The 17,916-nt window shown below is 41.4% G+C and overlaps 1 protein-coding gene across 4 annotated transcripts in view; it reads left to right on the forward strand.

The window, feature by feature from the left end:
• ANKRD17 (ankyrin repeat domain 17) overlaps positions 1 to 17,916 on the forward strand; it is a 79,576-nt gene that overhangs the window by 18,683 nt on the left and 42,977 nt on the right. For all 4 annotated transcript variants that reach the window (XM_072334027.1, XM_072334025.1, XM_072334029.1 and 1 more), the window contains exons 2-3: positions 16,578 to 16,731; positions 17,337 to 17,493. In XM_072334027.1, the coding sequence (XP_072190128.1) occupies positions 16,578 to 16,731; positions 17,337 to 17,493 (311 nt within the window). The remainder of the gene's footprint in view (positions 1 to 16,577; positions 16,732 to 17,336; positions 17,494 to 17,916) is intronic.

Consider the following 17,916-nt stretch of genomic DNA (forward strand, 5'->3'; position numbering starts at 1 on the left):
TAGGGCGTTTTTCCTCCTGTGTAGCAGTTACTGATACTCATTCAAAGACTGCAGTATGAAGGTGGAGAGAACTGCTGTTGCTTAGCAGAATCTTAAATCAGATCTCATTTATTGGACAGAGTTAAATTTGAAGGGACCTTTCCTTACCTTTTTATTAAGTCCTCAAGAGTTTTCTCGTGTCTAGATTGGTTATAGCTTAAAACAAGGAAAAAAAAGGCATTTCTGTAGCACAGAAGCTTGATGAGTTTGTTGGTGACTGAGGCTCTAATGGTATTAGAGATCTTTATTGCATGGAGCAAGTGGGTGCTTCTTGGGCAGAAATCATTTGAAAATTGAAAAGAGTGGATAGTAGTCAGGTAATTGTCAGTTAAAATGTTCAGGCTTGTCCTTGTGTAAAAGCTGCCCTGTGGGGAAAGGGAAAGACAAGATGAGGAGAAAACTCGGTCTCTGTTGACTTGTTTCATGTCTGCGATTGAAAGACTCTTAGAAATGATTTTTGCTTGGACTCCTTTATGTGTGTGAGGGTAAAACTGAAACAGTTCTTCAGCGAGCTTAATGCATCTGTGGGCAGAAATGATCTTTAGCTCAGAGGATGTAATTTAGTGTCCTGGCTGCCTTCAGAGGAGGCTGCATTCACTGCAGGCCTTGGGCAGGCTTTCCTGCTCTGCTGGAGATGAACATTGTCCTAGCTGCACTACTTATATTTGGTATTGAAAGTACTGTGAAGGAATGCAGCTGAATAAAATTTAAATGCCATGGGGTTCATCTGCAGATGGGTTTTGTTCCTTTGGTTCTTCTGATATGTGTATCTTGGCAATACTTCCCTGTTAACGTGTGACTTAGCTGATGACAAAGCTTTTTTTTTTTTTTTTTTCTTTTTTGTCAGTATAGCATTTCAGGTTTTGGCTTGTTTGTGCTAGTGGAGGAATAACTATGTTACAGGAGACCTAAATGTGGCATTCAAATAGAAGCATAAACCAGCAGTTGCGCTTTTGTCACTTTGAGTTATTCAACAGAAACATTTTCTTTGTTGGGCAAAAAGAAGATAAGTTTCCTCCTGACAGACAAGGATACAGACTGCATTGTAGTGAGAAGAAAACTGTGTTGGAAGCTTATGAAAGTGGAGGGGTGAATTTATATTCCCTGTGGTATTTTAATATTTATCAAGGGAAGGTGCCATATATTCTGACCTTCAGGTTGTTTAAGAGTTTCTGTGCTTGGCTTAACAGAAATGGACTGGTGTGCAGTTCTAGCCCACTTGACAGTTCATTATTAATGTCCTTAGTTAAGTGCATTTAGAACAACAAGAAAATCCTTTAACTTACTTGTGTAAGAAACATTTTTCACCTTCATTGGTTTGAAACCAAAAACAATAGTGACCAAAACATAACTTCTTACCGTAATACAGGGAGTCTTTCCTACCTGCAGAAGACTCTTTTTACTAGAGCAATGGTGAAGGGTTTTTTTTGTTTGTTTCTGTTTTTCCAGCTCTGAAGATCCTACAGTGGTTGCTTTACATGTGGCTGATATGGTAGTGATGTTGGTGAGTGGTGGGATAATGTAAGGGGGATGATCCTTTTACATCTAGTGGAGCTATAGTGCAAGTAGTGGAACCGTGGCTTCACTAGTGACCAGAAGCTTTATGTAAGTGGAGGCAAGCCTGCTTGAATACGTATGTGCTTGATGGAGCAGTGACAGGAGGAATAGCAAGTCATTAACCATTATAAACAAAAATAATGTCTCATGGATATCCAGAGATCAGGGGGACTCTGCAATGCAGTTTTTTAACAGGTTAAGGCTTTTAGCATTTATAAACCTTGCAGTCTTCTATCTGAAAATTAAGGTTGGAATTAAACTCCATTGCTGTTGTTTGAGGTGTTAATTGGAATCTTTACAGCTCTTAGGCTTGTATTTTTCTTGTTCTATTTCTTCTAGTTTCTGTCATCCTGCCTGTTTAACTTCATTTATGTCTTCCCTTTCTTTTAAGAAGTTTTCCTACGTGAAGTCAACCTTGGCTCCTAATAACTGTAGCACTTCCTAGATTTTCACTGTGATTTTTTTCATGCGTTTTCTGCCAGAGCAACTATTTTGTCATGTTTTCAAGTAAGTTGTAACACTGCTGTAGTCTTGTTTTGCTTTTAAAGTAATACTGCTAAGTTTGGGCCACGGGCAATTAATGTTGAAAAATTATGTTCCTGCCTGGACCCAAGGTGGGGAGACTTGTAAGGGTTGGTCTTTGAAAATCTTGGAACTCATATAAGCAAGAAGGCCCCTGCTTAAATGCTGTGTTGTCCCAGTCTCTCTCACACACATGTACATACATGTTGGTTTATAAGTTGAGTGGAATATCGTGGCAAGGCACCAAGAATGTAGTTATGCAGCATTAACTATTGGAAGAGCTGGACTTTTGCCTGCTGTAATGCAGTGAAGATGTGCAGTTGTGTCATGCCCTAAGGTAGGGTTGAACCTTGTATTGGGATGCATCTTCTGCTGCAGAATCAGTATGACCTTGTTTTGCTAGTCACCTTTTGTCAATTAGGAATTAGTTGATCATGCTGTAGTTCACCTACAGTTTAAGAAAAGCACATTGGTTGCTGTTTCAGGGTATGAGACTACCTTGTTCTCAGAACTCATGCCAAGTGAGTGAGTTTAGAAGGAAGCTGAAAATGGCACATTTGTGGTATTTTTCATGGAGGAGGATTAGCCTGAAGTCAAGCTGAACCTGGTAGCAGCAGACTGAGTTGATCGGCCATCTTATAATCAAGTGGCAATAATTCCCCCAGATGACATGTAGGGTAAGATGAGTAGGAACGATCTTAAAGAGGTTCATGCAGCAGGATGCTAGAACTTGTACCATGCCCTTGTTTAGCTAGTAGAATCGTGCAAGTTTGGGGAAATACTCGTGGAAAAATACATTTATTGCCCTTCTGTCAGCTGGGAAAGAGTGGCCCTGGAGTCTTTGTGGGCTTTCTGGCTGATTTGCTTATAGATATAGTTACACAGTAGATCAGTAAGTTATGTAGTGAAAAACCCCTTGTGCTGCTGCCTTCTCATGTTTCCACGGAGCTGACAGAATGGTGTCAGTCTGACAGAACAGAAGTGATGGTAACCACCTAGGCCCTGCTAGCCCTTGTGTTTGCAGCTTCATGGAGGTGAGTGCAAACTGCGGTGAAGCTGCCTAGCTGATTCCCTTGGGGCTCTTTCTATAGTGATGTCTTGTGCTTTCAAGCAAAACAGGATCCATTGGATCTACTTTCTCCAAAATACTGCCTCATCTGAGCATTCATCTATTATTTGAGGCTCAGAACAACTGTGTGTTGGAAGTCTTGCCTCATGTTATTTTCCCTCATATCATTAATTTGGTAAGACTGGTTAGCAGGGCAGGGTGCTCATTTTCAGTGGCTTGAGCTGAGTTGTTTTACTTGGTGAGCCAGAAAGGAAAGCTGGTGGATGTGGGCTTTTTTTGAATTTCCAGCTGTGTCTGCTCGGCTTGTAGGAAGAGATTACAAGCCTGATGGTGCAATTGAAAGCAATTGTTTCTCTGTTTTATTGTTTTATCATCTTTCAGTAACGGCTTGTTCTTTGTACAGTAGTATGAAAACACAGTTATTATGTGAGAAGCTTGAAGGCAGTAAATAACTTTGTACCTGGACAGCTGCCGTTGAAAAGGTCAGCGCTGTTAAGTGTCTGTGTCTGCCAGTGAGCAGGTTGCTAATTGAGAGCTTCACTGAAGGCCTTGACTTGACTAGAAGGTGGAATTGGTCTACCAAAGTCTCCTCTAAACCCAGCTGCTTTTTGCTAATCACTTAGTTGAAACTGGACATTTGATCCAATACAAAAAGAATACTGAAGTGTTTTAGGTGAATTTATTTCTGGTGTGTTTTTTTTTTTCTTGTGTCCCATCTTTAAACCTTTGTAGAAACGCACTGATTTTTCTCCTGACTAAGGTAATTCTACCTTTTTTTTTTTCCTGTGCGTGTATAAAATCTCTTCAGTTCTTTGCTGTACTGGAATTTGCTAGCATTGGCTGACAGGAAGTCACATGCACCAGAGCTGTAACTCACACTCAAAACAACCTGTTACACTGCCTCAGCATCAGAATCATTTGGGAAGTATGACTCGTATAAACATTGATTTCTATCAGTTTGTGGCTATTACTTTTCATGCTACACAGCTCGTGCAGAGTTTCTTCTGTTAATTCACTTAATAACAACATTCATGTTACTAGGTGAGAGACTCGAGCATCTGAAATGCTGTTTTAAATAGGAAGATGTAGTTCCTGTCCCTCGCTGTGGACAAGTTTGTAATCTGAAAAGCAACTTTGTACTGGCAGTTTTATTTATGATATGAATATAGCTGAAAGTGATGAAAAGGAGGAGCAGAAACTTGATTCATGTTGCTGCATGTCCTACCGAAGAGCTGTTGTTGGAACTGTATTCATATTAACATAGGAAAATGAGCTAAAATGTCTTCAGGTGCAGTCAGAACAGATGTGGTCGGAAACAAAAAGAGAAGGGTGGAAATCAAAATGGCACTAGTGACTTGTGGGAATTTCACACGTGACTTTTCTGTCTGGGGTGCTGGAGGAAGCAGTGGGAAGAAAGAGCTCCCCTTAAAGTTACTGTCTTTGTTTTACTCTTAAGCCTCAATTTTTAGATGACCTCTTTTTCAGAAGAATTAAAAAAATGATATATTTGGATTTGGTCAAGTAGTTCTCCTTTCTTTGTGCTCCTTTGCAGGTTGATTAATTTACCATATGTAAGACAAATAAACTCTGTTCAAATATGTTCAGTGTGGTGAGGCTTTCAGTTGAGTGTGCTAAATACAGCAAACGAAGCTGTCCTCTATTTGTTAGGTATGATTAATAATGCCTTGTGTTGAGGGAAAAAATCAGTGACTGTCAAGCCTGTGAGAGAGAATTTTAACCAAGTGAGTTGAAGTTACTCGAAGTGGTTTCCTCTGTGCTCGGTTCCCCAGGTGGTAACTATAAGAATTCTGATCAGACACTGGACTCAACCATTTCCTACTGTAACTTTACCCCCTTGCTTCTCACTGGAAGAGCATTACAGGCAGAAAAGTAATGTCTTCAAGGAACTCTGCTTTCTAGTTTGCTATCCCTGATGATGTATTAAATACGATGTAGACCACACTTTTTTTTTGAGGCAGTGCACACCAGCAAGTTTGTTATTGTCATTTTACAGGAAAAAAAATGGTGTAGGTTGGTTGTTATTTAAATTGCTTGGGATGAGACCCTTTCACTAATCTCAGCTGAAAATAAAGCCTGTTTCTTAAAGGGCTATTCTGTAGATGCATTCTCTTTCAGCATTGCTGTGATGATGCAGTGTTTAAGCAATAGCTGTTTGGTTTATCTCTTGACTATTCTCTAGCTTGGAAGTTGGTGGAAGGAAATGGTACCTGAGCCTGCAGATGGAAATGGAATAACATTTGTATTTGAACATTGAGATGCTGGAAACAAAATGTAACTATTGGTTATGGTGTAATATTTTAATGAGTGGAAATATGTTCAAGAGCTTTATCCTTCTAATAAGTATCTTCCTTTCAGTGCACTTTTCCTTATTTCTAAGTATGTGTTGTATTACTAATTCAGTGTAAGGCAGCTTTCATTTAAGGGGCTACCATCTGTCATGAAGAAACATGAATTGTGGGGCATGTATGCAGTTTGTTCTTGTTTCTACTTGAAGGGAAAGCATATTGCTACATCCTGAGACCGCAAGAAGTTTTGTAGGTATCTTGTACTTGTGCAGCGCATCATACAGTAAGTTGGTGCTTTAATCACTTTGATCAAGCTAAAGAAAAGCTGTGGCTAAGCTAGGCTGCACATTACATTGCTTGAAGAAAATTGTTCTTGTACTCTTTTAGATCTGTGATTTCCAGCATTTGAAGGGAGCATGTAAACAGGAGGGGGAGCAGCTGTTGAGATGGGGGGATAGTGATTGGACGAGGGGGAATGGTTTTAAACCTACACAGAGGAGGTTTAGGTTAAATATTAGGAGAAGATTTTTTACGCAGAGGATGATGATGCAATGGAACAGGTCATGGATGCCCCATTCCTGGAGGCATTCAAGGCCAGGCTGAATGTGGCTCTGGGCAGCCTGGTCTGGTGGTTGGCAGCCCTGCACATAGCAGGGGGGTTGGAACTACATGATCATTGTGGTCCTTTTCAACCCAGGACATTCTGTGGATAAGCACATGCACGCATGAGTTTCATTCATGCCAAAGGGAATTCTGAGTTTGACTGAGTCGGAAGAGCTGTTTATGCACTTGTTTTGTCTTTCTTCCACATGTCCTTGTTCTCTGCTGCTGCTTCATCTTTGCAGTGTGCTACTCTAAAGAGCAGCCAATGGAAGATACTTCTGGATGGCAATGATTTCTTGCCAAATTTGTTTAAGAAAACACATCAGAAGTTTAAAACTGTTTCTGAAACAGAAACAACTGGTGTTAGGCAGTTCAGTTCACTTGTTCACTGTGTTTTATGTTCAGTAACCACAGTGAGGGGTAGAATCAACTTCTGTGAGCTTCTTGTGTCTGTGTGCAGTTGTTGGAATATGCACTCTGATCAAATCTGTGCTTTCCCCAAACCATAGCATTGCCGGTTCTTATTCCTGTAAGAGGAACATATAGTATCTGTGCATAGCATTTGTAAGAGGCAGCCCGGGTGTGTGGATGTGTACAGCCTCAGCCACGCATGCTGTTCTGCAGCAGTCAGAGGGTCTTAAAGCACAACATGGAGTCGTCACATGGGATGTTTAATGTTGGGAGGGAGTTTTATAGGGATGTAGTTCTTTGTAGAGCAGTATGTTAGGCATCAGGAATTCTGAGGTTTAGTCCTGAAGGTAACTATGACTTATTGTGACATAATAAGAGCTGTTTAATCTTCTGCTCCTGTAATTTCTCTTGTTCTGTGATCTGATTAATCTGTATGTCTCAGTATCTGTGTGTGGAGAAGAAAATATGTGGACAAGCAAAGGTCACTTGCCTTCTCATTTTGTTGAAGCAAAGTGCAGTTTCCTGATGCGCAGATAAATCATTAAGGCATTTCAGGGCATGGAGGTCTTTTTGCATTATGCATTGTGGCTCACACCATAGAGTTGTCTGTCTTACGTTTGGATATATTGTGGCATAAATGATCATGTGAGCTGCCCTCTGTTTTGCATTACGATTGGCATCGAGAAATAGTCAGGAAGGTCAGTTAGAGAACGGTTAGGGAACAGAATAAGTAGCTCCAGGAGGGAATTGTACAACACCCGTATAGTTGCTCTCACATGCAGGGAGGAGAGAAGCCAAGCTGACGAGAAAGTCGTGCCGACTGAGGAACACTTTCTGGCAGATTTAGCATGGCAAATCTGCAGCATTTCATCGTGGAGGCGGGGGAAGTCAGTGTTCTCCCTCTTGTGAACCCTGTGAGTGTAGTGTGCTGGCAGCGAAAAGTCATCAGATAGATGTGTTAGTGGAGGCTTTCTTTCTGGAAGCTGTTTGGAATGGACGTAAGGTTATATTGTTAAAATTGTGTGTATGAAGAGTGGTCTCACATCTGACTGATACGAATAGATGCCTGACCTCTTTCTCCTCTGAATCTGAATATTTTGCTAAGTTCAGCAGCTTCCTTGGCATAGACTTTACAGAGAAGCTGTTTTGGGTCATCTGAGGCCTTGTTGCAAGGAATAAGTGCACGCTCAAATCTGAGGGAAGTGCTCTTGTATTACAGCTTTAAACAATGCTGTTAGGAGGTCTGGGTGAAGGCGAGGCCCCACAGTACTGTTCCTACATACAGCTTCGTTTCTGCTGGCTTTGTCTACATAAAAGTTATGGTGTTGTGCTTCCATTGTTCGGCTGTGCTGATCTAAAATCCTTAGGAAAACAACTTCAGCTGGAAATGAATGGGTGTGAACAGTTCTGGTCTGAAACCGCAGCAGAGTGTGTTGGGCCAGTAAAAGCACTTGTGAGAAGCTGGGCCACCTTCAGTTGTGGTAAGCTGCTCTAAACTCCCTTCTCAGAGGATTAGGTAAAGGTCTCTGGTCTGTTCTAACAAAGCCTGAGAGAGTGGCAGGGAAATGGCTGCTTACTGAGCTGTGAAAAGAAAGCTCAAGATGCTTCTTGAAGATTCTGCAGGCAACAAACATGCAGGTGAGCCGCCTGAAGTTAACTGGTGATAACAAGAAATGGTGATTGGGATTTCAAGCTTGGCTCTGACAGAGGTAACAGAAATGAAACAATGCATTTGTGCTTGTGGTAGCTCACGGTTTTTGTTTTCACCTCATCCTTGGGTGTTGTTTTAAAAGAAGATGCGTGAAGGTTATAAATGAGTGGTTGTGTGATCTGTGTTGCAGAAGGAGATTTGTTTTGGGGGTTGGAAATGCTTGTGTTGAGAAGGCATCCATTAAATCTAGCCTTGTGGTGTACAATTAAGGCCTTTTGTGAGTCCAGTGGGGAAGAAATGACCAGCCTTTCCCACGGGATTTTCTGTTTCTTGTGAGCTCGCCTTCCTTAAGCAAGGCTTAAGGAAATAATTAGTGCCTTCAAAGTCAGGTGGCAAGGAATGGGATGTAGCAGCACACTACAGAACTGCCCAGGCCTTTGTCAGTAGGCAGCTGTTTGGAGATGTGTCACTGCGAATTGGGGGTGCTCTTCAGGTAGATGTCCAAAATCTCTTCAGAGCAGAGCCGTGCTTAATGTATATGGCAATTTTTCTATAATGAATGGCAAAACTGAAAGGGCTTTCATACACATGAGTTGTTCTGTGCTACTTTCGTTCTTTGTTTGTTTGACTAACTGATAGATCAGAGCTCTCTGTGTCAGGATTGTGGGTCAGTCTGAGTCCGTGGTGGTGAGGGCGTGCTGGAAGCACAGGCTGATCTCTGTGGAGGAGGAGACCTTGAGCTGTCCTCTGTCACAGTGAGAGCTCCAGCAGGCTGATTATTTGCTGCAGAAGGCTTCTTTTACACTGCCTGTAACACAGCCTGCCTGCAGAAATGGCTGGGGGGACAGATGCAGTGTAACACACCTTCTGAGCTTTTTACAGCTGTAATGGGTAGGCTTGGGGTTGTGTGGCCCTGTAAGTAACTTGTTAAGTAGCTTAAGTGATGCTTACATCAGATATTTGAGAGAGAGAATCTTAGGGGGCTGTGGCTGTCGATCCATGGCATTGGGCATTGGAGCAACAGTGGGAGAGGGCTGCTACTGGAGGCCTGTTTGTCTCCTCACTTTGTGGTTATGCATACCCCTTCTTTGTTTCTGATTCATAGCCTATTGCTTGGGATGGTGTGACAGGCTACTTTCTATGGGCCATAGAAACTGACTCTGGTCAAGCTATCTGTTATAGTATTTCTGTATTGACAGGGCTGTTTTGTGGAAAACTTAGTGGTGGTTTTGCTACAGTATGAAAACAGCCTTTGTGGAAGATATATCTATGTCAGTGCTTCTGTTGCAGGCTGCAATGTTTCTGGTTTGGTCTGCAGATGTGAGCAGTCTGTTAAGAGAATTTTGGTCATATACTGTCAAGGAAGTTTTGCTTGGTGGATTTTTGCCAGCGCAGGCCAAAAGAGGTAGTTTAATTTAATATCATGTTATGTTTTGGGGGCTTGGGGCGAGGGGAGAGACGGTGTGTATACTGATATTCAGATGATTGGAGAAAGAACTCATCAGCTTCGTACTGCACCTAGGTGAGTTTTGTTTGAAGCCAGGCTTCCGGAAGCACAATGGCAGGCAGTTTTAGAGGAAGTTTTTTTGCTGATGTTTTCTTATGCTGTGATGTCACACCAGAGACTTAATTTGCAGTCCTCGTGGCTTTTCCCCTCTCCCCACCCCCAAATAATGTGAAACTGGAGCAGTGTATTTAATAAGATGATGAGTTGAGGTGGTGGTGTTTTTCTGTTGGTGTGAAATCTTTCTTGCTCGCAGAACTGCAGCTGAACAGCGGTTAACACGTAAATTTGCTTAATGTGGAAGTATGCCAAATGTTTGGAAAGAACTGAGATGGAAAATAAAATATTAAACCAAAGGTCTCTTTCTTGGTAGTTCCACAGTAACAGCCTTCTTGTAGCTGTGCATTTCAGTCTGCATCTCTCTCTTTTAGTTGTTGTTTGTCTGAGCATGAGCTACAAAAGAGGGGAGGGAATTCTGCAAATACATCAGCACCTGTCTCGTCATCAGAAACACTGCAGTAATAATGCAGGTGTCCCTGCAGCAGAAACTCTGTTGGTGCCAGTCATGAGGACAATATTATGCCATTTCAGCAGCACGGGCTGTTAATCTTGTCGTTCCCTCCCCTTGCTTCTGTAGCAGCAGTGGTGAGAGGACTGGAGTGTACAGTTGATGGAAATATAAAGGAAAACAATGGAGAGATGTTCCAGCTGCTAGATTTCAGATTTCTGCTGAACAGGGTGTTTTGATTTCAGAAGGGTCGTGGTATGTTAGACAGGAGATCTAATCATCCATCCCAGATAAAGAGAAGCAATCCTTATGTCACAGGAAACAAGCTCTGCTCTAAGGCTTTGTGTATACCAGCAGCGATGCTGTAGTAGTGGGGTAGGCTAAGGAAGGGTCATACGATGACATGCTTCTGGTTCAGAATAGGTAGTAAGAAAAACACAAAAACCTTCAGATGGAAATCAAGTGGTCAGGGTAGTCTGGGTCACTTGGCCTGTTATTTAGTAACAAGCATTTGGATTTTTGTCTAAGAAAAATGGTATCTCTTGTAAATACTCCTTAGATCATCACTTCTACTTCAGAGCTGTGTCATCCATGTTAAGTGATGGTGATTTGTTTTGACCCCACAAAAATGACAGCCTCCGTCAAATGCTTGTTCTCAAGTTTTAATTGGAGCATTTTAAATATGATACAGTATTAATGGCATAAAAATGTTGTTTTCAAATGGCTTCAGATCTAAGCAGTAATTATACCTGCGAACATATAGCCTTAGCTGAAAAGGTAAAACAATGCAATTTTTTTTGCCTTAATGTTAGTTTTATCAAGCCAAAATCCTTGGCCACAAATTCATTCTGGATGGTGCGTTAGGCTGCTTTGCCTTAGGATTTCAGACCAGCGTAGGTTTTTCAGTAAGTTCCCTTTCAGCTGGTTAATGTATGTTGAAAGTGTAAGTCGTGTTCTGAGGGCTGAAAGGCAGCAGGCTGAGGGATAGGAGGTGTGCAGTTTCGCCATGGGCCATATGAGGATCTGAAGAAACTTCTAAGCTTTCACTTGCAACTAAGACACACAAAAAGTGCAGTGTGGACAGTGTATGGGCATTGTGGAGTACATTAGGAATAATGAGATTCTACTGATAAAACTCCAAGATATTTCTTCACGTGCTTAATTGAAAGTTGGATGTAAAGGGTTGGATAGCCTATTGAAGTGAAAAAGAGGATGGAATTCTGAATCATATCTAGCATATCTAGATGTGTGTGGATGTGTTTGTTTGTTTTTTCCTGTGCAGTAACTTTGAATGATTTGACAGTAATCCCCAAGGCTGTGGAAGTGATCAACAGATGCTCAGTGGAACTGTTCAGCAGCTAAAAATACTAAGGAGCTGTTTTTGATAAAAGCACAGGCACGTGAAGATCCTGGCAGGGCTCCTGATCCTGGTCTGCAGAATTTTGGAAGCTTGTCATCTTGAGGAAAGTGTCTTCACACTAGCCGTGCATGGCCCCCTTAATGCTTGGCCAGCCCTGCTCATTGAGCTTGCAACGGAAGGGAAAGGGTTCTAGGTCCAGCTCTTGAAAGAATAAATGTCAATAGCTGTAAAAAAAACTATCTGTGGTCTGAGGAATGTGAAGGACAGGGATAGAAATAATTAGCTTGCCACTGTTGGAGGTGTGAGAGCTGAAACCGTTCTGTAGGGAAAGCTGAGATTAACTTGGATCTGAGTTGCTAGAGTGCAGCAGGAAGCTGGTGCGTCAGGTTCTGCTGTTTTGCTGGGCATTCCTCAAGTGAACCAGGGCCGTTCATTGAAAGAGCGTCACTTTTTAGCTGGAAGCATAAAGAATTTGAGATTTCCTTGCTGGAAACTTCTCAAAGTGGGACAAAATTTTATTGACAGAGCTGGTAATGATTGCAGTTTCAGTCTGAAGGTGTCTTTGCAATACCTAGCGGACATGTAAATCTGTTAAATTTCATGTTATCTCGAAGCACTTCTTACTGTCCTCCAAAAATTTTACAGCTGTGAAAGATCAATTTTTGCAGCTGTTGGAAACTGGCAGTTAGCCCTTCGGTCAAAGTAATTAAGAAATAATAACAGCCTCTCAATTCAGGTCAGTTTCAGGTGCTGAGGTTTGCTACATGGCAGTAGCAGCTAGCTGTTCTTTGTGTTCTGTGCTCTTCAGAGAGCCTTCATGCTCCTTGTTCTCTGAGGAGCAGTTGGCAGCCTCTGCGTGTCAAACACCAAAGGCTCCACTGCCAAGGCAAAAATTGAGCAAATATCAAATCAGGAATCCATGCCTAATAGAAGACAAAGCGTAGGAGTGATCTGTCAGCAGCTGCAAAGTAAGTTGGCTTTTAAATTGTAAGGCTCTAGAAAATAGGGGCCACCTTCCACCCCCAAGGAGAAGTAAAATGCCCACAAAGAGAATATTTTGTCAGGCAGGGTGTTTTGAGGCCTCTTGAAATACTTGTCTGGGCAAGTTGGTTCGTCCAAAACAGGTTTTAGATGATGTTATTTATGAAGCTTGAATCTGAAGCTTAAAAACATTTCATCCTATTATGTTAATGACTGCAGCTTGCTCGTTCACAGCTTTCCAAGTCTGTTGCTAGCACCCTGACTGCTAGACAGTGAAACTGGATTTCACTCTGCTACTTGAGACGTTTTTTTTGTATAAAATGTTTACTACTATTTTGAGCGTGTCTGCATGTGAGATAGAGGAATATTGTATTGTGTTGTCTCATACTGTAAGTGCTGTCTAAAAAAAAATTCATCTAGGAATGTTTGGCCTAAGCACGGCTTCATGCTTCTTAGTGTTTTGACTGGGTTGATGACTGCATGTGCCTAAATGCACACAGACTGTAGCAACTGCTTGCTGCCTTTCATCTCTGCATCAGCTTTTGGATAGCATATGTTACAGTAGTGTGATGTTGGTTTTTGTAATTTATGTGGAGAACAGGGTCTTAAATGCTTGTTCTGTGTTAATTTCTTTCAAAATACTGGAAAGCAGTAAATGTAGAGTATTTGCAGCGTGTCCTTAGAGAGAAGGGCAGTGGCATGGAATCTGCAAAATGCACTTCTTGGGCCCTTAAAATCTCATAGGTCTGTAACATGATAGAGGGCTGAGAAAATAACTGGTTAGAACTTTAATTCCTCTGGATTGTCCTTTAGATGGCTGTGATCGAGGGGAAAGTCTTTAAAACAGTGATAAATGCCAGAGATTCTCCTTAGACTAATGAGCAGAGCTATTCATGGCAGCCATGTAGTGATTAGATGGGTAAATAATAGCCTTTTGATGTTCAGCACTAAGGACTTTAATAGGGTGGTGCTTGTTGAGCTGTTTTCTACCATAGCTCATAAACAAAATTTCAAGTATCTCTTTTGATCTCTACTGTTGTAAGTTCACCATAGAGTGCCCTAGCTTAGAGGTAGTTGCTTATGGGTAGGAAGTTAGAATATTGCAAGTGTTAGAGGTGCATGAAGACAGATACGTGAGAGACACTTTAAATTGTACCAAGGCCACTGATGTAACAAAAAAAGGCTTAGCTCTGATTTGGTGGGTCTTTCATTGCTCTGCATCAAGCAAGATCAAAATTTCTTGGCAGGTGAAGTTGTGTGGTCTGACCAGATTTCAGCAACGCCGTACTTGGATGTGCGATATTGGTTTCCGTGTGTTTATTTACATGAAGAATTTTCATACCAAGGTAGCCAAGTGTGGCAGGCACTTCAGCTGAAAGTAAGTTTGGAGTTGCTGTCACTTTAGGCTTATGTTGTTAGTTTGCATATAATGTATTGACTGTGGTAGTGAAGTAAGACCATGAGCTTTATGTTTTAGTTGATGTAGTTTTTGAGGACTTGGTTTGTTGTTGAGTACTCTATTTCTGTCTCAGCCATGTGGGCAGTGAGTGAAGCAGGTGAAATGTATATTTCATCCTCCTTTCTGCCTGGCTTGGCATGAAAGATGTGTCGTTCTGACTCCTGTTCAGTTTTTGTGTCGAAAACTCTGTTTGGAGGGAAACTATAGGACTTTGACTCTGAAGATACTCATAGGAGAAACAAGGTGGGGTATCGACGTCGTTTATCTACAGTGGTCTCTGTGCTGTTGGCAGTTCTGCATATATATGATTTGCCCAGGAGGAATAGTGAAGAACTGAATGATGTCTACAGGGGATCTGCCGTTGCACAGTGAAATCCATGTTCAATATCTGACAGTTTGCAGTCAAAATATGGAATTGCTGAAATACTTCACAGCTTTTTTGAGCATATGTGCACAGGAGTTCCATGGATCAGCTTTTGTCTAGTTAAGATATCTGTAAGTTCATGTGTCAGACAGTAGAACACTACCTAAAAGTGCTGTTTTTCATGAAAGCAAAGCAGTTGCCCTGCTCATAAAATATGCTTCCTGTAGAAATTTACGCCTCTTGATTTTAGACTGGTAGCAAATCTCGTGCTTTCTTTCCTATTCAGCAAGGAAAACAAGAGGAGCTAACGGTCATTCCGAGATGAGAGCATGAAGGAGTAGATAGGATTTTGAGTCTGTGTTTTGGAAAACAGAAGCTCCCGTCTGTACACAGAGATGAGGGCTTGTGAAGGAGGCTTGGGATTGTGTGGGCAGCACTCTGCTTTCATACTGTAAAGCTTTATCACCTCTAGGAAGAGATGATAAAAGCACAGTGTTGAAAGTTGCAGCAGAGTCTGGTATCTCAGTACGTGGAATACCTAGAAGGACTAAGTTATTTTTCTGCTTAGAAAAATAATAGCTGGGTCGTGTGCTGAAGTGCTTGTAGCATGGAACTTCTTTGAGGTTTGGATTAATACAGCAATTAATTGCAGTTCTCAGGCCCTTTTAAAATTTCTCTTTGTATTTAACACATCAAAATGAATCTGTTTAGTTAAGAAGCAGTCGAAACTTGGTAATTTCCACTGCCTCACCCCCAGCATCTTTTTTGATCAGTATTAGCATCAACTTCCCTAGAAATGATTCTGGGCAAAGCAAAGATAAACAAGTACAGAACATGAGGTTTTATTGCCGGGTGAGAGAGAAGGAGAAATCTTGTAAAAGGCTTTGTGCTGGGTGCTGTCTGAACAATTGGGTTATGTCAGAGTATTGTGTGATCAGAGAAGTGCCGACTGAGAACCCAGACTGATTGTTCTGATATGTGAGGTGGAGCATGTGTGTACTCTTCTACACACTTTCAGTTGAGGGAAATAATATACATCTGGAGACTGTTAAAGGAAGCGTCTGTTTACTTGGGCGAGTAAATGCAAATGCTTTCTTTAGTCTCTTGCATCTGCAGAGAAGATGGTATTTTCTGAAAAAACAAAAACAGAATTTTCACCTACCAAAGTGCAGAGTTGTGCACCTCTATTAGGAAGACTTTTACCATTCTCATTGTGCATTGGATGTGGTGTCATGTTGAACGGGCTGAGGAACAAAACTATAGAGCTAATGAAACCCTCTTAAGAGAAAGGGCAATTAGAGAGAGAGGTATAACTGCCAGCCTGCTGGGAAGTTCTGCACCTTATAAGGTTGAAGATGAATCTCTTAGGAAAGGAAATCTAGCTATGTTTCATGTCATGAAATAGTCTAGAATGAGCAGTTAATACATTTCATTTTTTGAGGCATTTCTCTGAAACAGTGTTTAAGTGAAAGCACGTAATATGAACCTTATCCAAACTGTTTTACAAGATGCATTTTCTCCCAATGACTTGTGATTTTATTGGTACTGTGGTGTTTGTAGGTAGGTTGCTCTTTCTCACCTTTTTGTTGTAGTTGAGGCTATTTGTTTTTATCACACAGTGCTCATGTTGTTAGCGAGAAGGCATATGGGAAGATTTTTCCCTTTGAAACAAACTGCCCAGAAAACCCAATTTCAGGGATAAAGATGTGAGTTTCAGAAGAATGTTTTTGTATTTTGACTTATTGCTTAGCAAGTACTTCTGTCATGTTAGGAAGAACCATGAGCAGCTAAATACTTTGCTCAGGTGAGGTTTATCAGTTAGTTGACACAGGATTGGTTTTTGGTTTCCATTTCTGATGTTGAGAGAGCCAGGAAGCTTTTCAGCTGCTCAGTAATCTTAATTTCCAGCAGTGCAATCTGTCTCTTGCCTCCTGAATGGTGGAGTAGCTCTTTTCTCCTGCTGCAGCAGACTTGGTCTTTAGGAAGAAGACAAATAGCAAGTCCTCAGATGAACTGGTGTAAAAGTGGTCGAGTGAATGTGTGGAGTTGGCAGTGACCAGGTAGGGGCCCTGGCAAGGCTGCCATGGGGCTGGGGAGGGAACTAGAGGTTGCCTTCAGTTTGCAAGTTGGAATGCTAACTAAGCAAACAAAAACCCAACACTGCATTGCAGTTATATTTTTTGATGTACTAATTACAAGTTGGTCAGTTACATTCTTCTCAGATTAGACCTGTTATTTTTCAGGTGGAATCATTTATCCTGGATCAGGATGATCTTGAAAACCCTATGTTGGAAACAGCTTCCAAATTGCTTTTGTCAAGTACTGCTGATGGTGCTGACCTAAGAACCGTAGATCCAGAAACCCAGGCAAGATTAGAAGCTTTACTTGAAGCTGCAGGTAAGTACTCGTGTCCCATACAGATTTAATCCCAGTGCACTAACACACGAGCCTATACTGGAACTGCTTGCATAAGTCTAATCCAAATGAGGATGATACAGAATGCAGAATGCAAAGCAATGTGAATGTGGCAATGCTGTGCGAACCAGGGATGACTGAGGAACTCATTAAAATGTTCTGAATTTTTAAAAATTGATTTCATGTGAAGGTTGTGCTTCTAATAGGATTCTTCTGAATTTGGATTTATAGAAAAAAATTAACACCCAGCCTTAGACTTGCAACCTTGTCTCAAAAACTATGCTGTTGAATGAGGCTTTGTTCTGAAATATGAATGTTTGAAACTAGTTGCATATAATGACTAGTTGAAAAACAATGTTTTAGATGGTTACAGGTTTTAATTCATGTGCATCGTGTCTGAGTGCAGCTTATAAATTAACATTGTAAACAGCTAATCCCTTCTGTTTTGCAGGCTGTAGTTCATTATGTTTGGAATGCTTCTGTCAAGGAATCTTGTAGGTTCAGTTTCAACTTTTTTTTTTTTTGTTTGTTTGTTTCCTCCTTTCCTGGCATGTGTACCAACTTGTTGCAAATTGGCATCATGGAAGGAATAGGGAAACTATCGACTGCTGATGGTAAAGCATTCGCAGATCCTGAGGTGCTTCGCAGACTGACTTCTTCGGTCAGTTGCGCGTTGGATGAAGCTGCTGCTGCACTTACACGGATGAGAGCAGAAAGCACAGCAAATGCAGGGCAGACGGACAAGTAAGCCACTCTTTATACTGTCACATTTGTAGTTGCGTGCTGCTTAGCTTTGGGGCTTTTCCTTGTGTATTTCTGGATGCGAAATGATGAAACTCCAATTGGAACTTGTGCCAAGTTGTTGTGTCATCTGTGTAAAACCTTGAACAGAGATGTGGCCCAGCCTCTCTGCTTTTTGAGAGGCTCTCTGGCATTCCGTGGATTCTGGATTACTGAACGTTGGAGGGAGAAGTAAAAGATGTCTCTCTTCTAGGCACTATTTGTGTTTTAGTAGAAAAGAATCAGGCTGTTAGTAGGAATTACTGAATCCCATTTTTCTAGTTGACAGTTCATTCTTTGTATACCGAGTGACTCAAAATAAATAGTTGTAGTACGCTGGCCAGGATGTTTAAAGAAGAGCAGAATAATTCGCTGTTGTGTCTGATG

This window comes from Excalfactoria chinensis, chromosome 4, assembly GCF_039878825.1.
Source record: "Excalfactoria chinensis isolate bCotChi1 chromosome 4, bCotChi1.hap2, whole genome shotgun sequence".
In the NCBI taxonomy this organism is placed as follows: domain Eukaryota; kingdom Metazoa; phylum Chordata; class Aves; order Galliformes; family Phasianidae; genus Excalfactoria; species Excalfactoria chinensis.